The sequence below is a fragment of the Lithobates pipiens genome, unplaced genomic scaffold, assembly GCF_037356315.1.
Source record: "Lithobates pipiens isolate NorthernLeopardFrog02 unplaced genomic scaffold, aLitPip1_a1.2 Scaffold_8, whole genome shotgun sequence".
NCBI lineage: Eukaryota > Metazoa > Chordata > Amphibia > Anura > Ranidae > Lithobates > Lithobates pipiens.
Genome location: NW_027507903.1, coordinates 621338681 through 621364028, shown reverse-complemented (window position 1 = coordinate 621364028; position 25348 = coordinate 621338681). Strand labels below are relative to the sequence as shown.

At 47.8% G+C, this 25348-nt stretch overlaps 1 protein-coding gene across 1 annotated transcript in view; it reads right to left on the bottom strand.

Annotated features, from left to right (window-relative positions):
* The window catches only part of LOC143962365 (uncharacterized), a 54941-nt gene that overhangs the window by 29206 nt on the left and 387 nt on the right, over window positions 1-25348 (bottom strand). The window contains exons 2-4 of the mRNA XM_077471659.1: window positions 22771-22817; window positions 20965-21065; window positions 4595-4622 (exon numbers count right to left, since the gene is read on the bottom strand). Coding sequence (XP_077327785.1) covers window positions 4595-4622; window positions 20965-21065; window positions 22771-22780 — 139 coding nt within the window. The 5' untranslated portion in view covers window positions 22781-22817. The remainder of the gene's footprint in view (window positions 1-4594; window positions 4623-20964; window positions 21066-22770; window positions 22818-25348) is intronic.

Genomic DNA, 25348 nt, shown 5'->3' with positions numbered 1-25348 from the left:
GCGTAATTTGCTGAGGAATGGCTTTTAAATATGTAGAAATATAGTACTTGGGGAGTGTTGCTTTCATCTTTTAGATTGTAAAGTGAGAAATACAATTTTTTGGAAAGCATTTGCAATATCTTTCGGGTGGTAAACTTTAGTGCCATCTATAGGATTATGTATGAAGGGTAAATTTAATCTTGCTTGTCTCTTTTTAAGGTGACCTGCGAGGAGTTTGTCAGCTTTATTACTTTGGGAATAAAAAAAAAAAACTTAGCTTTAACTTTTTTCAAGACTTTATGGTTAGATATCAATAAAAGGTGGAGTTCCTGTCTACAGCTAAGGTCAGTGATTTTTTGCAGTAAGGTTTTAATTTTACCCAGAAAGGAATTTACAGTCTGCGTCCTCTGGCAGCAATTTGGATCATTAGACCCCTTACAGCCTTATGTGCACACCAAACATTAAACAGATTAAAATCAGGAGTAGAATTAAGCTGAAAGTAGTCTGGTATCTGAGGTTTAAGTTTATGCTGGACTCTTTGAGACAGGACAAACGCGTTGTTGCTCCACAAAGTAGGTGGTCAAACAGCATTATCCTCTCAACATAAGACAGGAGCATAGTCCAACCATGTTATAGAGTGAATGGTGGCACAAAACACTTTATGTAGCAGATGAAGGTCCATTAGACAATAGTAAATTCTTAAAAAAAGATTTATGTGCTGACATAAAAAAAAAAAAAAAAAAAAGTAAAGTCCTTTTCAGTGGGCTCGAGACATCTCCAGACCGGCTTTGTGCATGAAGTGGCGCAAATAGCGGTTGCAAGACGATTTAAAATCAGTGGTATCCAAAGTGGGGTCGAGGAGAGAATTAAAGTCTCCACACCATAACACATGCCCTTTTATTTTTGTTTAACTTTTTTTTTACTGTTTTCGTAGAAAATGGGCTTGACCCGTGTTTGGTGCATATGAGTTCACTATGGTGTAGATGGTATTGTTGAGACTACACACAAAGTTCAGATATCGACCCTGAGGGTCCTCAGCAAAGTTATGTCTTACAAACACTACTGAACTATTAACAGATATAAAAACTGCTCTTTTCTTAAGAGCATTAGCCAGGATCATGTGAGGGTAGTTCTTATAAGAACATTTAGGAGGATTGACCTTTAGGATGTCAGAATGTCTTCTAACTTTTTTGCTTCCATCCATAATGCCCTGCGTTTATAGGGGCTGTTGAGCGATACGATTGTAAGCACCATGAGGGATATATTGGTTGCTGATCACAGTCCCCACTGTGTCAAACGGCCAAAGGTGGTAGAAAGTATATGTTGTAGTACCTGGAAGGTGGCTTATTGTAGGCAAAGTCCTTGGGTCACAAAATAGTGGAGAATGCAGAATTATGTTCATAGATGGAAATACACTCATAACCCTGTAACAAAAAGGTGGATAATCCGGTGTTCTTGGAAAAAGGACAAGAAAACGCATAACAAAAAAGTGAAAAAGCAACAGAAATTAAAAAAAAAAAAAAAAAAAAAAAAGCATGAAATATTCCACAGAGCAGCATATGCTGCATCCAACAGTTGTGGGCTGGGAACTTTCAAAGGCCGAACTCCAATGCGGAGAGCAGATAAGCCTTTGCAATTAACTATATCTGCTTTATGAAGGAAGAAGGCCAGAAGGCTATATTACATTTGTATCATTGGCAGTTTCCCAATCACCACTCTGGGAGGGGGAATTATTTACCTTTAAATGGAATTAGGTCCCAAATCCTAGCAAGGTGGAGGCCTTCCACTATGGGGCATCTGTGAATTATCCTGCCGCAGTTGAAGGCCATTAGGTCAAAATGCATCGGGCCCATTCCCCACATTGCTTTTACTTTTTATATTTTGCCTGTGATCACATTTTACACAGTCATCTGTAATAGATGTTTGTAAAATTTTTATCAAGATTAAATATTTTTAACTTTATGACCTGTACCATATGGAGCCTTTTTTTCTTTTACATTATGGTTCCAAAGCGATAATGTACCATTTTGTTGCTGGTTTCTGGTGATTACATTTGAAATCCAACGAACTGCTTTGAGGATCCCTTTGAGCTCTGCATAGCTAGTTGTGCCACACCGGGATTCACTCCTGTTGACTGATCGAACGTCTGTAGCAATTCCTCTACAGATTCTATCTACATCAGAGTTGGTTCCTCCGATGACCATCTGGCCTTTGACCAATACAAGCCTGATTGACCCACTGTCGTATGACAGGCAGGTCCACCTTGTCAGGTAAGTAGTATTTAGCTACAGTTTTCCATCAGACGAATGCCTATCCCGTTTTCAATGTGCTTTACAGCTACTTTGTTTGCACCATATCATTTGTCATTGAGGAACTAACAGTCTTCTCATCGGACATATGCCCTATGAAGTTTTTTCACACATCTTCACTCAGTGACTGGACTTTTATGTCAGTTATTATACATTGTTTTGGCCATTGATTTGATTTGTGTTCATAGCACTTCTAATCACCATTTATTTTAACACATTTACACAGTGTTTTTCTTAGCGCTACAGTTTTGTGATAAGCAACTTGACAGGGAAGCCCTATCTATCCACACACACACACACACACACACACACACACACACGATATGATGGTTGCACAGGAGCTTTGCTACAGATTGCATTCATTTGCATGCCATTGTGTGTTTGGACAGATCTGTAAATAGCTGGAGATGGGCATAAGGATCAGGCAATGGTGAGTTGGGCCTAGTAAATTGGGTAAAATCATCTTTGATGTGGAAAAAATGAATTTTTGCAATAACATCCCAAGGCACATTATCGGGCAAGAAGGCTGGTTTTGGGAGCCTGAGGGCACAGTCGACCACCAACTCTCTGGGGTATTCAGGAGAAGAGTAGCAATCATCTGGTGTATAGACCAAGATCTGCAGATAACATTGTTTCAGAGATCCCTTGGAATTTCACATTATTCCTGCGAGATCTGTCCTCAAGATCTGCCAGTTTAATCTTAAGAGCTGCAATTTCCTCATCATTTTTGATTATGGGCATCAACTAGCTGATTGTGAGCAGAAGCATGCGCCCCCCCCCCCATTTTGTTCTCAATATGAAACACTCGGTCCCCCAGCTCCAAGACCTCAGTTTTCACTTGTGCCGAAAAGGAGACCATGTCTGTGTAATGAGCCCTTTAAAGATATCAGCAGATCTTTCAAAGTAGTGTCCATTATTGGCTGACCTCGAGTTGGAAATTCCTCCAGAGTCTCTACCAGCTCCCTTGTGTCATCCCTGGAATTAAACTCCTCTGCCATGTGTTCACCTGCTCTAGGACATGCTACGGCTTGTTCTTTAGAGGGCTTGAGAGAAGTGTGCTGTGGGAGGGAATGAGCGGGCAGATCCTCTCTGTGATCCACTTGGATAGCCGTCTCCTCCTCTCCCTCTGCTTGGAGAGGGAGAGGGAACTCGGCCCCTCATCTTTCTCTTCCCCATGTTGCAACTGGAGGTGCTGGGTCCAGAACAGGCACGGATGGTGGAGATAATGCTACCCCACATTGCTGCACAGCTCTCCACAATAGGCGGTGGTCCTGAAGCTCGGCTAAACAGTGGCTACAACAGCAGCCAGCTCTGCCCCCTGAATTCAGATTTAAAGGTGGACTCCAGGCAGATAAACACAAAGCAATGCAGCTCTGTAATCAATAATACATCTTTACCAGTTCCCACAGTACATTTACTGCTGGCGGGGTTGCACGGGTAGGCTGGATCGCCGACATTGACACAGCGGATTGCAGCTCCCAGTACCCAACCACTTTGAGCAGCCAGGGTATCACATGGTCGATATGCAATCACATGATCACAATTAGTTTCATAACAGCTGTGCTTATTGTGATTCTGTGATTGGCCCTCAGCTATTACATGGTATCTGGGTCAATCACATCCCCCTGCACCATGTGATAGATGTGGGCCAATCACAGAACACAATAGTAAGCACAGCTTTTATGAAAGTAACCCATTCATGCCAGATCAAAACACTGCTGTTACAGTGATCAAAGTTTTAAAAAAAAAATCTCAAAAAAAAATAAAAAAATAAATCCCTAAACACCCCCCTTGTAGTAGCACTTTGGTGACACGTCAAAGTATGGTAAAGTATGTTTAGGAAAAAAAAATACACGTTTACAAGAGTTGTTAAAAATGTAAATACATTTTTTTTTTATTTATCCGTCTGTCTTTCACATACTGTCACCAGTGACACTAGTTATATGATGACGCTGTACTGGTAACAATATGAAAAAAATTATATATAATTATATATAAATATAAAATGTGAAGTCCATGGCAGCCTGGGCTCAGAAGTAGTGATTGGCAGCATCATTCATCCCAAAATACAAAAGACATCTTGTAACCAAAGATTTCTGCAGGTCACAGCTCTGGATTAAAGGCGAGTATTGCGTCAAAAGTGTCTTTTCATTTTATCTTTTAATGGGCTTTTCTACTTTTTTGGGGCTGGAGTTCTGCTTTGACTTCTTTTGCAATGCTTTTTGTCAAGAGACATTTATGCTTCTATAAAAACCAGCACAAAGGACAGGAAGCTCTATAATACTCCATTCATCCCCTTCTCTTACCTCTATCCTTGAAGATCACTTCTTCCAGCTGAAAGTAAATAAAGAAATGTGTTATAAAGTTATTATTTTGGTATTTTTTTTTCCCTGTTTCTGAGTTATGCTTTTATAGATCCTTATATTTTGTGAATGTGTCTCTTATTTTATCTATTTGTAAATTAATCTACCCAAAACCGATGTTCCAGTTATAGTGAACTCTGGGGGTCTGGAGCATCCACAGGCATCTTATATTTTTCCTATAATTTCAAAAAATCAGGGGGGGTTCCCATGACCCCATCATCCCTATGCCGAGTTCCCAGGTCTGTACATCTGCTGTGCCCATTATAAGGGGTTCCCACCATCCCTATTCTGAGTTTCCAGCTCTGTATACCTGCTGTGCCCATTTTGAGGGGTTAATTTTGTTTATTGAAAAATCTTACCAACAACTTATATACAATAAAACCATAATAAAAACCATATTTACAAAATAGAATAGGACTATACAAACCAGAAAGATGGTGCAAACCAAATTGCACACAACATAATCCCTATGGGAGAGCCAGGCTAAGGAACATCACCGTCACCATGCATGGAGCCCTTTATCAAAATTATATTGGACCTGAAAATCTAGGGGAGTGAAAGAAGAATACAAAGAAAAGCCGCACACCTCGAGATCAACAGGCAGCAGCTACAGTCCTGATATTCCTCCACGCCTTTATCCAGGCCTCCTGCTGCCACCTGTCTTTCTCAAGACCCCGAATCTTCCCAACCTCACCCAGAATGTTCTACATCACCACTTCCACCGGGGGAGGAGGTTACTGGTAATACAGTGTTTGGTGGATGCTGGAGAGATAAATCACCTGCCAGTTTCTTCTTGTCTCAGAGGTGCTACTTATTACTTATATCTCGGATTTCTCAGATCTGCAATGTGCTGTTCCCACCATCCCTGTGCCTAGTTCCCAGGTCTGTACATCTGCTGTGCCCATTATGAGGGGTTCCCACCATCCCTGTGCCGAGTTCCCAGGTCTGCACACCTGCTGTGCCCATTATGAGGGGTTCCCACCATCCCTGTGCAGAGTTCTCAGGTCTGTACACCTGCTGTGCCCATTATGAGGTAGACATGTGCAGACTAGAATATTTAGTTTCGTTTTTTCGTTTTCGTCCGTAATTTTATTTATTTAGTTACTCCCGAAATTCGTTTTTATTTATTTCGTTTTTCGTGCAAAAATTGCATTCGTCCGAAAATCCACATGAATTACGGTCGAATCAGTCTTGGAAGGCTTATGGTATCTGTCGAATGGATAAAGAAGATTCGATGGAGCTGCTAAACTATATAGCCTATAGGCGGAGCATTCGATTGCCGAAATGTACGATTGCAGTGTCGTATAGTTGCGACGATCCCGTCGAATATTATTATAAACGTGCAATGATCCCGTCGAATATTATTATAAACGTGCAACGATCCCGTCGAATATTATCATTATTTTTTTTTAATTTACTTCCCCCACCCAATTCCAGTATCGTTTCTCTCTGTCGATTCTGTTCTCTCTATGTCGAATATTTACTCTCTGTCGAAGCTTTTCTATATAATAGGACTAATAGAGGTAAACGAAACTTAGGCACATTCGACCACAGGTTCAATAGACATATGGAGTCACGTCGAATCTCCTATTCTATATCAAACTGTTGTGACAACGAAAACGAAAAAAAGCATTTATTTATGTCGGATCTTTCGTTTTTCGGAATCTGCACTTTCGTTATTGTTTGTCAAAACGAAAACGAAAATACCTGAAATTCGGACGAAAATGCATTCGGACGAAAACGAATGCACATGTCTATTATGAGGGGTTCTCACCATGCCTATGCCGAGTTCCCAGGTCTGTACACCTGCTGTGCCCATTTTGAGGGGTTGATTTTGTTTATTGTAAATCTTACAAACAACAACTTATATACAATAAATAAATCATATTTACAAAATTGAATATGACTATACAAAACAAGAAATTAATAAATGGTGCAAACCAAAATGCATACAACATAATCCCTACGGGAGAGCCAGACTGAGGAACACCACCATGCATGGAGCCCTTTATAAAAATGTAATGGGAACTGCCATTAGGGTAGATGAGGCAGCACCCTGGCACTCATCATCCATAGAGGACGCTGAACTTAACGAGTCCTATTCATAGTTATCATCTGACAGGTAGTGATGGACGAACTTCCGACGGGACGTTTCGCGAACGCGAAACGCGAACGGACACAAACGTTCGCGAAAACGACCGTTCGCCGCGGGCTCCATTGACTTCAATGGGAGGCGAATTTCGCAAACCTTTAGGTCGAATTTGCGGCCACGGGGTAATTATTAGGGGGTAGCACGTAGTCCCACCACCTGGACAATAGCATAATACATGTATGAGGTGAATTTGGGATCGATAACTACAAGCATTTTTTTTTTATTTGGGAAATTGTTCTGACAATTCAGGACTATGGAGCTAATGAAGGCAATGGAGGAGAGGGAAGGTCAGGGACCAGGGTAGGCAAACAAGAGGGTGCAGGAGATACAGAGCACTGACAGCAGCACCGTAATACAGAGCACTGACATCAGCACCGTGACATACAGCGCTGACAGCAGCTCCGTGACATACAGCGCTGACAGCAGCTCCGTGACATACAGCGCTGACAGCAGCTCCGTGACATACAGCGCTGACAGCAGCTCCGTGACATACAGCGCTGACAGCAGCTCCGTGACATACAGCGCTGACAGCAGCACCGTGACATACAGCGCTGACAGCAGCTCCGTGACATACAGCGCTGACAGCAGCTCCGTGACATACAGCGCTGACAGCAGCTCCGTGACATACAGCACTGACAGCAGCTCCGTGACATACAGCGCTGACAGCAGCTCCGTGACATACAGCGCTGACAGCAGCACCGTGACATACAGCGCTGACAGCAGCTCCGTGACATACAGCGCTGACAGCAGCTCCGTGACATACAGCGCTGACAGCAGCTCCGTGACATACAGCGCTGACAGCAGCTCCGTGACATACAGCGCTGACAGCAGCTCCGTGACATACAGCGCTGACAGCAGCACCGTGACATACAGCGCTGACAGCAGCTCCGTGACATACAGCGCTGACAGCAGCTCCGTGACATACAGCGCTGACAGCAGCTCCGTGACATACAGCACTGACAGCAGCTCCGTGACATACAGCGCTGACAGCAGCTCCGTGACATACAGCGCTGACAGCAGCACCGTGACATACAGCGCTGACAGCAGCTCCGTGACATACAGCGCTGACAGCAGCTCCGTGACATACAGCGCTGACAGCAGCTCCGTGACATACAGCGCTGACAGCAGCTCCGTGACATACAGCGCTGACAGCAGCTCCGTGACATACAGCGCTGACAGCAGCTCCGTGACATACAGCGCTGACAGCAGCTCCGTGACATACAGCGCTGACAGCAGCACCGTGACATACAGCGCTGACAGCAGCTCCGTGACATACAGCGCTGACAGCAGCTCCGTGACATACAGCGCTGACAGCAGCTCCGTGACATACAGCGCTGACAGCAGCTCCGTGACATACAGCGCTGACAGCAGCTCCGTGACATACAGCGCTGACAGCAGCTCCGTGACATACAGCGCTGACAGCAGCTCCGTGACATACAGCGCTGACATCAGCACCGTGACATACAGCGCTGACAGCAGCTCCGTGACATACAGCGCTGACAGCAGCTCCGTGACATACAGCGCTGACAGCAGCTCCGTGACATACAGCGCTGACAGCAGCTCCGTGACATACAGCGCTGACAGCAGCTCCGTGACATACAGCGCTGACAGCAGCACCGTGACATACAGCGCTGACAGCAGCTCCGTGACATACAGCGCTGACAGCAGCTCCGTGACATACAGCGCTGACAGCAGCTCCGTGACATACAGCACTGACAGCAGCTCCGTGACATACAGCGCTGACAGCAGCTCCGTGACATACAGCGCTGACAGCAGCACCGTGACATACAGCGCTGACAGCAGCTCCGTGACATACAGCGCTGACAGCAGCTCCGTGACATACAGCGCTGACAGCAGCTCCGTGACATACAGCGCTGACAGCAGCTCCGTGACATACAGCGCTGACAGCAGCTCCGTGACATACAGCGCTGACAGCAGCTCCGTGACATACAGCGCTGACAGCAGCTCCGTGACATACAGCGCTGACAGCAGCTCCGTGACATACAGCGCTGACAGCAGCTCCGTGACATACAGCGCTGACAGCAGCTCCGTGACATACAGCGCTGACAGCAGCTCCGTGACATACAGCGCTGACAGCAGCTCCGTGACATACAGCGCTGACATCAGCACCGTGACATACAGCGCTGACAGCAGCTCCGTGACATACAGCGCTGACAGCAGCTCCGTGACATACAGCGCTGACAGCAGCTCCGTGACATACAGCGCTGACAGCAGCTCCGTGACATACAGCGCTGACAGCAGCTCCGTGACATACAGCGCTGACAGCAGCACCGTGACATACAGCGCTGACAGCAGCTCCGTGACATACAGCGCTGACAGCAGCTCCGTGACATACAGCGCTGACAGCAGCTCCGTGACATACAGCGCTGACAGCAGCTCCGTGACATACAGCGCTGACAGCAGCTCCGTGACATACAGCGCTGACAGCAGCACCGTGACATACAGCGCTGACAGCAGCTCCGTGACATACAGCGCTGACAGCAGCTCCGTGACATACAGCGCTGACAGCAGCTCCGTGACATACAGCGCTGACAGCAGCTCCGTGACATACAGCGCTGACAGCAGCTCCGTGACATACAGCGCTGACAGCAGCTCCGTGACATACAGCGCTGACAGCAGCTCCGTGACATACAGCGCTGACAGCAGCTCCGTGACATACAGCGCTGACAGCAGCTCCGTGACATACAGCGCTGACAGCAGCTCCGTGACATACAGCGCTGACAGCAGCTCCGTGACATACAGCGCTGACAGCAGCTCCGTGACATACAGCGCTGACAGCAGCTCCGTGACATACAGCGCTGACAGCAGCTCCGTGACATACAGCGCTGACAGCAGCACCGTAAGCAGCCCCAGGAGGAAGTCAGCACAGCACAGGGATGGTGTGATCCCCTCATAATAAGAACCCCCAGGAGGAAGTCAGCACAGCACAGGGATGGTGGGAGCCCCTCATAATAAGAACACCCAGGAGGAAGTCAGCACAGCACAGGGATGGTGGGAACCCCTCATAATAAGCAGCCCCAGTAGAAATATGACACCGCTCAACCTCTTCAAAGAGGAGGGTAGGGGCATATAGTACGGTGTGCTTTTTTGGGTCAGGGAAGTGAGCCAAATGAATTAAGAAGGTCTGTGTGCTTGATTCCAAAAATTGTTTATAGACATATACATGGTCTACTGATCACATGTGTTGAATTCCTCCGAGATCCATGCCTCATTCATTTTTAGAAATGTGAGGTAGTTAACACTGTGGTGAGCTAGGCGAGTACGCTTATCGGTCACAATCCCCCCTGCTGCGCTGAACGTCCTTTCGGACAGGACACTGGATGAGGGGCAAGCCAACAGTTCGATTGCAAATTGGGCAAGCTCTGGCCAGAGGTCAAGCCTGCCCACCCAGTAGTCTAGGGGTTCATCACTCCTCAGAGCGTCCACATCGGCCGTTAACCCAATGTAGTCGGACACCTGACGGTCTAGGCGTTCCCTGATGCTGGATCCGGATGACACCTGTCGATGGGTCGGCTGAAAGAATGACCTCATATCCGAAGTCACCAACACATCTTCAAACCGGCCTCTTCTTGCAGGCGCTGTTGGATTGGTACCCGCAAATCCTTCTCTGGGAGTGGGAATTGCTCCTCTGCCAGCGCACGCAAAAGCAGAATGCAGCATTTCTCGAAGCAAGGCCTGGAAGTGCTGCATTCTGACAGCCCTCTGCGACGGCGGTAACATTTCCGCCATTTTGTGTTTGTACCGGGGGTCTAAGTACGTTGCCACCCAGTACTGGTCCTTGACCCTCATGCTTTTTATACGGGGGTCCCTATTAAAACACTGGAGCATGAAGGCCCCCATTTGCACTAAAGTGGAAGCGGTGTGGTGGCCTGGCTCCTGCTCATCATCCAGGATAATGTCGTCCTCTTCATTCTCCTCTCCCCATCCTCGCACAACAGGGATCCCAGAAAGGTTTAAAGCATGCTCTTCTTGCTCCTGCTCATCCGCCCCGGCACCATCCTCCTCTGACTCCTCATCAGACTCCTGTTGTTGACTTGTCTCAGATAGAGTAGCCCCCCCTGGGAATTCATCCAGCATTGCGACTTCCTCATCTTCCCGCTCCTGCTCCTCCACAGCCTGATCAATGACACGACGCAATGCACGCTCCAGAAAGAAGGCATAAGGTACCATGTCACTGATGGCGCCATGGCTGCGACTGACCAGTTTGGTGATCTCCTCAAATGGCCGCAGAAGTCTGCATGTGTCGCGCATGAGCAGCCACTGGCGCGGTGAAAAAAAACCCAGCTCCCCAGAACCGTTTCTTTCGCAGAGTTCATACAGGTAGACGTTAACTGCACGTTTCTGCTGGAGCAGCCTATCAAGCATATAGAAGGTTGAGTTCCATCGCGTCGGGCAATCGCAAATAAGACGTCTGACCGGCAGATGGTGTCGCCGCTGAATGTCAGCAAGGCGAGCCATGGCCGTGTAAGATCTTCTGAAATGGGCCGAGATTTTCCTTGCCTGCCGCAAGATGTCCTGGACCCCAGGGTATTTGACAAGGAATCGCTGCACGACCAAGTTTAAGACGTGTGCCATGCACGGCACGTGCGTGATTTTGCCCTGTTTCAATGCGCTAAGCAGATTGGCACCGTTGTCACACACCACTTTACCAACTGTCAAATTGAGCGGTGTTAGCCACTCATCTGCCTGTGAACGCAAAGCTGAAAGGAGTGCCGGGCCAGTGTGGCTCTTTGCTTCCAGGCACAACAGACGCAGCACGGCATGGCAACGTCTCACCTGGCATGTGGAATAGGTTCTGGGGAGCTTGGGCGGTGCAGTGGAAGAGACGCTAGCAGCGGAAAAGGAGGAGGCAGCTGAGGAGGAGAGGGAGGAGGATGGAGTAGGAGGAGGAGAAGAAGAGTCAGGCCTGCATGCAATCCGTGGCGGTAAAACCAAATCTACACGGGTGCCACGGGTTACATGCTTGACGGCCGTCAGAAGGTTCACCCAGTGGGCAGTAAAACTGATATACCTTCCCTGCCCGTGTTTGCTAGACCACGTGTCTGTGGTCAGATGTATCTTGGCACCGACACTGTGTGCCAGAGATACATTCACTTGCCGCTGAACATGGCCATATAGCTCTGGGATGCCCTTCTCTGAGAAATACTTCCTTCCTGGGACCTTCCATTGTGGTGTTCCAATGGCCACAAATTTGCGAAAGGCCTCCGAGTCCACCAGTTTATATGGCAGTAGTTGGCGGGCTATGAGTTCTGACAAGCCAGCCGCCAACCGTTGGGCAAGAGGGTTATCCGGCGTCATCATTTTTTTACGCTCAAACATTAGGCCCACGGAAGCCTGCCTTTTTGCAGAAAAATGTGAGCTTGGCGTGATGGAAGGTGGAGTGGAGGACAATTGTGAGGAGAGAGGAGAAGGAGAAGTAGAAGACGAGGCTGGACGGTGAGAGCCTGCAGTGTGGCTTTGTGTGTTCCGTTGCTCCCACTGGGCTCGGTGATGGCTGCTCATGTGCCTTCTTAAGGCGGTCGTCCCTAGGTGAGTATTGGGCTTACCGCGACTAACGCGTTGACTGCAAAGATTGCAGATGGCAACGCTATTGTCAGCAGCGGACACGTTAAAAAAAGCCCACACTGCGGAGCCATGTGCCGGTGTCCTGGGAGCGCCAGATGTGACCGTACATGGTCGATGACTCGCTCCTGATACATTTGCAGTCTGCTTTGTCCCTGCTGTGCAATGTAAGTCATTGCTGCTTCTCCTCCCTATCTGCTGGTCCATATCTCCCTCTGAACTCCCCTCCTCTTCCTCTCTTGTGGGCACCCACGTGACATCACTAGACACGTCATCATCAACGTCACCTTCCCCACCGCTATAAGTAGAGTAGGCAGCAACACCGGGGACCAACCTCCTCCTTGGGCTGATCTGGGTACTGTCGTCAGACTGCTGAGTAGCGCTTGTTGCTACCTCCTCTTCCTGATCCAATACCAAGAGTGGCTGCGCATCAGAAATGTCCTCTTGATATGGATCGGAAAATAATTCCAGTGACTCAAGCGGAAGGTATGTGGTGGTGGTGGTGGTGGTCGTGTTGTTGGTGGTAGTGTCTTTGGGGGTGCACATAGCAGAGAGTGAAGAAGAGGGTGCAGATCGAGAGGATGAGGAGGGTGCAGAAGAGTAAGGCTGAGCGAGCCACTCAACCAAGTCTGGTGCATCCTTTAAAGTAATTGAACGCACCTTCTGCAACTTCCCACTTTGGCTCAAGCCTGTTGCTCCTGCCCTACCCCTACCACCCCTGCGGAAGGGCCTGCCTCTTCCTCTGCATGTCATTTTTTAAATGACCCTGTGACAAAACTCTTAGTCCCTATACCGCTGAAGGACTGCTGCAGTATAGGTGAGCGGTCAGCAGTGGTGCACGTCAACCCTATCTATTGTGGACCTATAGCGGTCCTTACAGAACAGCAGACTGTACCGCACTCAAGCCTATGTACCGTAGCACCCTATACCAAGTTACCAGTCCTTATAAGAACTTTTGTGGACCAAGCAGGTTGTGTATTAGTGTTTAGCAGACTGTACGTCAGTCCCTATACCGCTGAAGGACTGCTGCAGTATAGGGCAGCGGTCAGCAGTGGTGCACGTCAACCCTATCTATTGTGGACCGATAGCGGTCCTTACAGAACAGCAGACTGTACCGCACTCAAGCCTATGTACCGTAGCACCCTATACCAAGTTACCAGTCCTTATAAGAACTTTTGTGGACCAAGCAGGTTGTGTATTAGTGTTTAGCAGACTGTACGTCAGTCCCTATACCGCTGAAGGACTGCTGCAGTATAGGGCAGCGGTCAGCAGTGGTGCACGTCAACCCTATCTATTGTGGACCGATAGCGGTCCTTACAGAACAGCAGACTGTACCGCACTCAAGCCTATGTACCGTAGCACCCTATACCAAGTTACCAGTCCTTATAAGAACTTTTGTGGAACAAGCAGGTTGTGTGTTAGTGATTAGCAGACTGTACGTCAGTCCCTATACCAATGAAGGACTGCTGCAGTATAGGGCAGCGGTCAGCAGTAGTGCACGGCAACCCTATGTATTGTGGACCGATAGCGGTCCTTACAGAACAGCAGACTGTACTGCACTCAGGCCTATGTACCGTAGCACCCTATACCAAGTTACCAGTCCTTATAAGAACTTTTGTGGACCAAGCAGGTTGTGTGTTAGTGTTTAGCAGACTGTGCGTCAGTCCCTATACCGCTGAAGGACTGCTGCAGTATAGGGCAGCGGTCAGCAGTAGTGCACGGCAACCCTATGTATTGTGGACCGATAGCGGTCCTTACAGAACAGCAGACTGTAACGCACTCAGGCCTATGTACCGTAGCACCCTATACCAAGTTACCAGTCCTTATAAGAACTTTTGTGGACCAAGCAGGTTGTGTGTTAGTGATTAGCAGACTGTACGTCAGTCCCTATACCAATGAAGGACTGCTGCAGTATAGGGCAGCGGTCAGCAGTAGTGCACGGCAACCCTATGTATTGTGGACCGATAGCGGTCCTTACAGAACAGCAGACTGTAACGCACTCAGGCCTATGTACCGTAGCACCCTATACCAAGTTACCAGTCCTTATAAAAACTTTTGTGGACCAAGCAGGTTGTGTGTTAGTGTTTAGCAGACTGTGCGTCAGTCCCTATACCGCTGAAGGACTGCTGCAGTATAGGGCAGCGGTCAGCAGTGGTGCACGTCAACCCTATCTATTGTGGACCGATAGCGGTCCTTACAGAACAGCAGACTGTACCGCACTCAAGCCTATGTACCGTAGCACCCTATACCAAGTTACCAGTCCTTATAAGAACTTTTGTGGACCAAGCAGGTTGTGTATTAGTGTTTAGCAGACTGTACGTCAGTCCCTATACCGCTGAAGGACTGCTGCAGTATAGGGCAGCGGTCAGCAGTGGTGCACGTCAACCCTATGTATTGTGGACCGATAGCGGTCCTTACAGAACAGCAGACTGTAACGCACTCAGGCCTATGTACCGTAGCACCCTATACCAAGTTACCAGTCCTTATAAGAACTTTTGTGGACCAAGCAGGTTGTGTGTTAGTGATTAGCAGACTGTACGTCAGTCCCTATACCAATGAAGGACTGCTGCAGTATAGGGCAGCGGTCAGCAGTAGTGCACGGCAACCCTATGTATTGTGGACCGATAGCGGTCCTTACAGAACAGCAGACTGTACTGCACTCAGGCCTATGTACCGTAGCACCCTATACCAAGTTACCAGTCCTTATAAAAACTTTTGTGGACCAAGCAGGTTGTGTGTTAGTGTTTAGCAGACTGTGCGTCAGTCCCTATACCGCTGAAGGACTGCTGCAGTATAGGGCAGCGGTCAGCAGTAGTGCACGGCAACCCTATGTATTGTGGACCGATAGCGGTCCTTACAGAACAGCAGACTGTAACGCACTCAGGCCTATGTACCGTAGCACCCTATACCAAGTTACCAGTCCTTATAAGAACTTTTGTGGACCAAGCAGGTTGTGTGTTAGTGATTAGCAGACTGTACGTCAGTCCCTATACCAATGAAGGACTGCTGCAGTATAGGGCAGCGGTCAGCAGTAGTGCACGGCAACCCTATGTATTGTGGACCGATAGCGGTCCTTACAGAACAGCAGACTGTACCGCACCCAAGCCTATGTACCGTAGCACCCTAGACAGACCAAGTTACCAGTCCTGATAAAGAGCTTTGTGGAACAAGTGAGTTGTGAATGATTAGCAGACTGCAGCAGAAGGGCAGCAGTCAAGTATAATATTCTTTCTATATTTGGAAGAAAGAATATTATACGTGTACAAGCCTATTACCGTACCACTGATACCAGTCCTGAAAAGAACCTTTGTGGAACTAATAGTAACAGCAAGTCTTTAAAATTATCCTCACTGCCTGACACACTGCTTCCTGCCTGTCCCTATACAAATTGGCAAAAAAGAGTAGGCTGGAACGATTAGCTGGAACAGCTCTTTTGTGGACCTGATAGTAACAGCTAATGATGATGATGATGATGATGATGAAGAAAGACTAATCTGGCTGAGCTGTCCCTAAAATAGCAGCATACAGCGCTCTGTCCCTTTATCTAAACTGACAAAAGAAACTCAGGCTGCTGACCTAACACCTATACCAGTCCTGAAAAGAACTTTTGTGTACCAAATAGCTAGCGTTTTCTCTGTCCCTACTCCACACAGGATCCTTTCCCTACAGTGACAGAAGAAAGAATGTAAAATGGCCACCGGATCGGGTGTATTTATAGGTTAGGGGGAATGTCCAAGTGTCCATGAGCTGTCATGTCTCAATTGGTTGTCCTGTAACACATGATAAACGTGTCACGAAAGGTTAAAGTTCTTGTATACATTAAACACGTAAGTCCGCCGGGGCGAACGACGGAAAAAGGCGTTCGAACCCGCGGACGGCGAAAGTCGGAAATTCGCCGCGAAACGACCGCCGGGCGAACCGTTCGGCCATCACTACTGACAGGACCTTAAACTTATTTTCTAAATGTAAAACATTAGGACTTAAGGTAACTGCACCTTTTTCCCCCTTTTATCCTCCAACCACTCCATATCATCCTTGGACAAAACAGAGTCAACAGCCTCCCCACACCTAGCCTCCCCTTCACCCCCCTCCCCCCCACTCTCCCTTCCCTACCACCAGGCCAGCCTCTTCACCATCCTCCACTCCTCTGCACCCCATGACCCGTAACAGAGACCCTGCAGCGTCGAGTGAGGGGGACTGGCACCACACTTGATGCACATGCAATTTTAGAAGACACAGAAGGATGGGACACATTCTGGGCAACTGAAACCTTACCTACAGACTGGGAAGACACAGACACATTGGGTATTGGCATAGACTGGGGCACCACAGACATTGGGTATTGGCACAGACTCAGATGGACTCACAGGCCCTCCAGCTGCTGAGCTCTGAGCATCCTCCATGTCCAGACGGAAGAACTCTCTCATGAGCTCAGGTTTGCTGTGCATTACCTCAGGACACTGACTGCAAGGATGTCCCACTGCATTGCACAGATTACACCTTATAATATTACAGTCCTTCGCCAAATGCCCTATACCCTGACACAGAGAGCACTTCATCACTGGACAGGAGGATGTAAGATGTCCTTTATCACCACACTTGTTGCAGAGCTTTGGCTGGCCAGGGTAGAAGATGGTCAGCCTGTCCCTCCCCAGGAAAGCCGAGGATGGCAGATGCTGGACAACATTGTCAATGACCTTTAATTTTAGCTGCACAGACCATCCCCCTGTCCATATTCCCTGATCATCTAAAATCTTTCTTAGGGGGCTCAGGACGTCCCCATACAGTTAAAGCCCCTCGGGGTATGGATTCATTACGGACAAGAGCTGTCTCCATTTTAATGAGGGACTGGCGTGATATAAGCTTGGGGTGAGCCCTCTCCAGTCCGGCAGGCCCACACACACACACACACACACACACACACACACACACACACACACACACACTTCTCCCAAAATATGTTCAAAGACTCTGGATGGATAAAGGACAAATCATACTCATAAGAACCTGCCGGACTGATCAGGGCGAAGATATCTGCAGGCCTAAACCCCATCTGCAGGATTTTATCCACCACTGTCCTATGTGGGGGGTTTCCATCGCCTTCCCATTTCAACTGGACAACATTCCTCCTTTTAAAACAGGGAGGAAGATAAAACATTCCCATGCTCCTTCCCTGCTTGTTCCCCCTTCCCAGAACCTGTGGCAGCAACACCAGCATAAGTTTTTCTTCCACCACCAGCATTTGCAGTTTTGTCCTTAGGGTCGGTTCACACAGGGGCAACACGACTTTCGACATGACTTTTGGAGGCGACTTGAACATGACCTGGGGCGACTTACAATACGACTTTAAGTTGCCCCAGGCCAGGCGACTTTTGCCGTGGCCAATCAGAGAATGAGCTCTCAAGGGGTAACTCCACGCCAATTTTTATTTATTTATTTATTTTTTTAAACGGCATGGGTTCCCCCTGCGAGAGCATACCAGGCCCTTAGGTCTGGTATGAATTTTAAGGGGAAACCCCCCCCCCCATGCTGAAAAAAATGGTGTGGGGGTCCCCCTCAGATCCATACCAGACCCTTATCCGAGCACGCTACCCGGCCGGCCAGGAAAAGGGGTGGGGACGAGCGAGCACCCCCCCTCCTGAGCCGTACCAGGCCGCGTGCCCTCAACATGGGGGGGTGCCTTGGGGAAGGGGATGGCGTGTGGCCCCCCCCACCCCAAAGCACCTTGTCCCCATGTTGATGAGGACAAGGGTCTCTTCCCGACAACCCTGGCCGTTGTCGGGGTCTGCGGGCGGGAGGCTTATCGGAATCCGGGAGCCCCTTTAATAAGGGGGCCCCCGGATCCCGGCCCCCCCACCCTATGTGAATGAGTATGGGGTACAATGTACCCCTACCCATTCACCTGTGAAGAAAAAAAAAACAAACACAAACACAAACACACACACACACACACATGTTAAAATAGTTTATTGCACAGCTCCGGGGGTCTTCTCGTCGGACTCCTCCGCTATCTCCTGCTAGCCCTTTTACTAGCGGAGGAGCCCGGCATTCTTCTTAGCCACCGCCGCCCTCTTCTTCCGACTTCGGGGGTCTTGTCCCCCTTTTTGGTTCTTCTTGCCGGGCCACCGTGCCTTCTTCTAGCCCTTTTACAAGTAGTAAAGCCCGGTTTTCTGTCGCCGTCTTCTGTTCTCTTCAGGAGATGTTGCCTCGACGCTGTCTCCGTTCACTATGACAGGACACACAGCGTCTTATATAGAGACATCGCCGGATGATGTCCCCGCCCAAGTCGCCGCACCCCTGTCATTGTGAGCAGAGACAGCGACGAGGCAACATCTCCTGAGGAGAAGAACAGAAGACGACGGCAGAAGACCGGGCCACTGCTTGTAAAAGAGCTAGAAGAACCGAAAAGGGGGACAAGACCCCCGAAGCTGTACAATAAACTATTTTAACCCTTGTGTGTGTTTTTTTATATATTTTTTTCACAGGTGAATGGGTAGGGGTACATTGTACCCCATACTCATTCACATAGGGTGGGGGGCCCCCTTATTAAAGGGGGCTCCCGGATTCCTGAAGACCCCGACAACCAACAGCCAGGGTTGTCGGGAAGAGGCCCTTGTCCTCATCAACATGGGGACAAGGTGCTTTGAGGTGGGGGGGGGCGCGCCGCCCCCCTTACCAAGGCACCCCCCATGTTGAGGGCACGCGGCCTGGTACGGCTCGGGGGGGGGGCTCGTCCCCACCCCCTTTCCTGACCGGCTGGCTAGCGTGCTCGGATAAGGGTGCGGTATGGATCTGGGGGGACACCCCCCACGCCATTTTTCCGGCATAGGGGGTTCCCTTTAAAATCCATACCATACCTAAGGGCCTGGTATGCTCTCGGAGGGGGAACCCACGCCAAATTTTTTTTCATAAATTTGGCGTGGAGTTCCCTCTTGAGAGCTGATAATTCTGTGAGAGTCGCCTCCGCATAGACGGAGATCCGACTTGGAGGCGACCTCCATTGAAATCAATGGGTGCCAGTCGCCTACAAGTAGGATTGAAGTAGTACAGGAACCTTTTCTGAAGTCGGAGCGACTTCAGTAGTGTGCATTAAGACGGCTCTCATTCACTTACATTGATTTTTACATGTTGTCCGACCTGAGGTGACTAGGGGCGACCTGAAGTCGGATCTGAGTTGCCCCTGTGTGGACCGGCTTTTAGATACATTCAAACCTTCTGGCAGAGAGTCTGAATCAGCTGGGATAGCAGTCTTCTGATTGGCAGAGGCAGGTCCCACCCCCTCCCCCAAACACGCAGCTTCAATCATGGAATCAACAACAGACTTGGCTGTAGACTCCTGGAGAGTTGTAGCACTACCGCTCCCAGCAACTCTTCCGCCATTCACAGGAACAGCCGCTGTGCCTGGTCCAGGCAAAGTCTCTGCATTGTCCATGGACCTCTGCAGACTGAAGCTGACAGTTATTAGCAGATGTTATTGCTTGCTGTATATTGTCTATGGGTCTGGGCTGACTGTAGTACTACAACCCTCAGCAGGCCCATTGTCATTAAAGTTCACACCATTCTGGACACACTGTACCTGCACCTGCTCTCTCCACAGGTCTTTCTTTCACAGGGATAGGAATGGTGTCCATCTTCTCACCATCCTGGGGTGCTGCATTAGGACTGGTCTCTAGTTTGATGAAATCCAGCATGCCAGAACCTTCAACCTCCTGCTCAGATGTTCCACATTGCTGGGGAGGGAAGGGGACAGAGGCCTCCGCCATTAAGGGCTCAGCAGATGTCGGAGGTGTTGAAGAGCTGGGCTCATCCTCTGGGCCCACTTTCTCACTCTCTGCCGACTCTGTACCTGCATCGCCTCACTGGTTGGGTCACCTTCAATGCAGGAAGCGGCTTCTCTCCTCATTCCTATATTTTTCTTTAAATATGCCACTGTTCTCCTTCAGAGAGCTCACCAGCTACTTCTGCTTCTTAACAGCTTGCTCCAAGTCCTTCAAATCAGGCCTCAGAGCCGGCCTCTTCTTGCTGTACAATTTGGCACAAACTTGTTTTTTCTTCTGAAATTCAGTCATCGAAATCAGTTTCTCCTCTTCTTCCTCAATCTGCTTCATCACTCCTTTGGCCAGGCCCAGAATCTTCCACAGGCCTAGCCAGGGGACCCCCGCCAGGGTGATCCGCAGGATCCAGCATCCCTCCTGGGGCAGGGAAGCAACTCTAGCCCCTGGTCTCTGGAAGCACAGGATCAAAAGGAACTAGCAGGAGGCATTGGGGCACATAAAAGGTTGGGAAGAACACCCAAAATCCAGATGTGGTCAAGAACAGTCGGGGATAATGTTCTAGTATGACTGCGCCACTGTGCACAAAGTTACCAACATAAAGACATGGTCTGATGAGTTTGGGGTGGAGGAACTGAACACCTTTAGAATGAATTGGGACACTGATAAAGACCAACAGCAGTCCCTGACCTTACAATGCTCTTTTGGCTGAATTGGCACAAATTCCCACAGCACAAAAAATAAACACACACACACACACGTCAGCACCCCACCACCACCCTGCTATAGCTTGCCATCTTACCGACCTCCACAAGACACTCTAGTCCTGGTGGCACTATAGCAGTAGATTTGGAGAAGGTGTAGCCATTCTGCCATCGGGGCTGAGACTGGATAGGCACAGGATATCCTGTAACAAAAATAATACCGTGCAGCAAAAGTATTTGAGGTTTCTACAGAGCAAAAAAAAGGGACACAGCCTAGTAAGGAAGGGTTAGAAGCCCTGACAAGTTTTTTTTTGTTTGCTGTGTCCCTGCTGGGAAGGTTTAAGCTTAATTCCTTCTGACTTGTCAAAAAGTGATGAGAAATCCTAAATTTGACAGCTGGCTCCAGTACAGGAATATAGAGGGGAATCTTCCAGTGGGGACACTTGACTAAGAGGGGGATTTCCACAGCTGGAGTGTAAGCTGCTTATAGTTTGCCTTTGTGTTCTCCTGTCCACATTCTGATAAGCCTTGCACCCACATGCCCCCCACAACCACCGAGCCAGGGTCATGGGGAAAAGGCTCTTCTCCTTATTAACAAGGCGATATGTCTGAGGTACCCCCCCCATGTTGAGGGCATATGGCCTGGTATGATTTGAGGGGGGTGGGCGGACACATTCCCACCTCACTTTCCTAGCCTGCCGTGCTGCAAGCTTAGATAAGGGCCTGGTGTGTCTTGTTTTGGGGGGTGGGCCTCAAGTTCTCTTTATTTTTGTGTGGGGTTCTCCCTTCAAAACGAATTTGGGGAGGACCTCGTGACTTTTTTGTTGCGATATATGCATTACATGCATAATTGTGCGGGAAATGCATTCCATGCATAATATAAAATGGGTATAGAAAAGAATCACCTCCCTTTAAAATAATCACATTTTGTTGCTTTGCAACCTGAAATGAAGACAGACAGTTTTTTTTTTACAGCTGTATTTACTAGTGCAACATACAGTCATGACTGAAATTGTTGGCACCCCAGAAATTTTTCCAGAAAATCAATTGTTTCAAAGTATTGCAGTAACAGGTTTTGCTATACAAATGTGTGTATTGGGGGAGGGGAAAAAAAAAAAAAAAAGTTTGTCACCATTCCACGAGCGGGCGCAATTTTTTATTTATTTTTATTTATTTATTTTTTAAGAGAAAGAAAAATTGCGCTTGTAAGACCACTGTGCAAATACGCTGTGACAGAAAGTATTGCAACGACCGCCATTTTTATTCTTAAGGATGTTAAAAAAAAATAAAAAAAAAATAAAAGTTTTTAACTCATAAACATTGAGTCTCAAAGAGAGGCCTGGTACTTAAAGTGGTTGTAAACCCTTACACCACACTTTGATCTACAGGTAAGCCTAGATTAAGGCTTACCTGTAGGTCCAAGAAATATCTCCCAAACCTACACGGTTTAGAAGATATTTGCTCGAAGACGGGCACCGCTGTCTACGGCGCATGCACCGTAGACAGCGGCGCGCAGGTGCACTGAGCGCGGCATTTCCAACGACGAAGCTGCCGCGCTTGTCGGCTCCCGTGCGCATGCGCGGGAGTGACGTCATCGCCGAATGACATCGGCGGAGCTGCGAGACCCACCGAGAAGATGGATGCGGCGGACTACAGGGGACAGCGGTGACTTCACTGGCTCGTGTGTCAGGTAAGTGATACATAATGGGCTACTATGCGATGCATAGTAGTCCATTATGCTTTGCCTTTGCAGGGAATGAAAGAGGAAGTAAACTCATCAGGGTTTACTTCCTCTTTAAGTGGTTAATAATAGACTTCACTGTGCTTCTAGGCATTGAAGAAGCCTTTGTATGCCCACTATACAGGATATGTATATTTACTATGCAAAACGAAAATTGTAGTCCTTACCTGCAGACATGTTTTCCTGAAGACCAAGTCAGGATCTATTTCTGGCACTAATAAGATAAAATAAAGATGATCAGTGACAGGAAGTATTTACATTTTCAATAAATTCATTCTTAATGGCGCCCACACCCCAATGGCACCAAGTACCATGCTAAAAAAAAATAAAAAATTTAAAAAAAGGGTCATGCAATTCTGTGTGATCTTTGTGCATAGGCCGGAACATTGAAATGAATGGGCTGCTTTAAACAGAAAACGCAGATTAAAAATGCCATAAATCGATCACCTATTTTGTAAACACTAACTTTTGTGCAAACCAATCAATATACACTTTTTGCGACAGACAGACAGAGACATTTTTGGGGGGGATATTTATTATAGCAAAAAGTAAAAAACAATGCGTTTTCTTCAAAATTGTCGCCCTTTTTGTTTATAGCGCAAAAGATAAATCGCAGAGGTGATCAAATACCACCAAAAGAAAGCTCTATTTGTGGGAAAAAAGGACGCCAATTTTGTTTGGGAGCCACGTCGCACAATTGTCAGTTAAAGCGGCGCAGTGCCGAATTGCAAAAAAATGGCCTGGTTAGGAAGGGTTGAGGGGGGGGGGGAATCCTTCCGGGGCTGAAGTGGTTATGAAAAGGTGAGAGCTTGCTGGCCGGATTTTCATGTTAGAACATTGTACTTTGGACTGCAATAAAAAGGAAATAAAAGCTACGATCGTCTCACGTCATTTATCTTCTTGCTGGACAAGAAGTGTCTGAAAGAGGCTGCAGGAGATACAATAAGCATGAAAAAAAAAAAAAAAAAAAAAAAATGGGAGAAAACAGCCTTTTAGAAATTAAAAATGGCAATTTGTGAGTTAAAGCGCTTCAGTAAAACAAAATGACGTCCAGTCGGGGTTTATATCTACTTTAAAGCTATACTCCAGGGATTTTTTTTTTTAAATAATGGGAGCCTCCAGCCAAACAACAAAATAATAAATAATAAAATAACATAAAATAACAAATGAACCTTGGCACCCCAGATGTTTTGGAATTACATTTCCCATGATGCTCCACTACACTGCAGAGTACAGTGTAGCATCAAGGGAAATGTAGTTCCTAAACATCTGGGGTGCCAAGGTTCACCATCACTGTCCTATAGACTTGCATGGGACAGGCTTAAAGTAGAATTCCAGCCTAAACCCATCCAGTGTTACTTCATACCCTGCTCATAGTAATATGACGTCCACAGGAGGGATCTCTCATGGGCAGGCGTCATGACGTCCTCGGCTTTCCGGCCGTCTGGGGGGGGGGGGTCACTCAGGACCCGGTGTGCGTGACCCCCGCAGCCGCGATTGCTGGTAACAGTGCCTGAGACGTGGATCTGTGCGTGTAAACACACTTCCTGTCAGGCGAGAGGAGAGACCGATGGTGTGTTCCCAGTACAGAGGAACACCAATCGGTCTCCTCCCCAGTTAGAATCACTCACTAGGTAACACTTAACCCTTTGATCGCCCCCTAGTGCTAACCCCTTCCCTGCCAGTGACATTTTTACAGCAATCTGTGCATTTTTATAGCACTGATCACTGTAGAAGTGTCAATCGTCCCATAAATGTGTCAAAAGTGTCCGCCGCAATATCGCAGTCCCAAGAAAAAAAAAAAAAAAACACACACACAAAACAAAAATGCAGAGATGATCAAATACCACCAAAAGAAAATCTCTACTTGTGGGGGGAATCTATTGCTGTGCTGGCTGTTTTTAGACCATCTTTTCGTAGACAGCCGGCATATTTTTTTTTGAATATCGTCCTTATGGTAGCATCTAGCTGCCATTACCTCGGTATCCTCTTCTTCAGCCGGTGGTCCGGTTTCCGATAAGAGGGGTCTCTGCGGCAGATTCGCCACGAGATCACTTTTAACAGAGGCAAGAGAGGCCCCCCCCCCTTTGCTCTCCGCCGCTTACCGAAGCTGTCGGTAGCGGTGAAGGCGATCGGATCCTTCTCCTTCCTTGGCATGGAGACGAGTGAGAGGGAAGATGGACCCCACCCATCTCCATATCATTGTAGGGCAAAAGCGACGTCAAACCGTCACTTCTGCCCATAGCTCTTAAAAAGGGTTTTTGTTTTTTGTTTTTATTGCATTTTAGTGTAAATATGATATGTGAGGTCTTTTTGACCCCAGATCTCATATTTAAAGAGGACCTGTCATGCTTTTTTTCTATTACAGGGGAGGTTTACATTCCTTGTAACAGGAATAAAAGTGACAATTTTTTTTTTTTAAATAACAGTAAAAATCAAAAAAACCCTTTTTAAACGTGCCCCGTCCCGCCAAGCTTGCGTGCAGAAGCGAACGCATACGTGAGCAGCGCCCGCATATGAAAACGGTGTTCAAACCACACATGTGAGGTATCGCCACGATCGGTAGAACAAGAGCAATAATTATAGCCCTAGAGCTCCTCATGCAACCTGTAGAATTTTTTTTATTTATTTTTTTAAACGTCGCCTTTGGAGATTTTTTGAGAGTAAAATTTGTCGCCATTCCACGAGTGAGCAAGCACAAATTTGAAGTGTGACTCGGCATAACATTATCTTTCTATCTACATA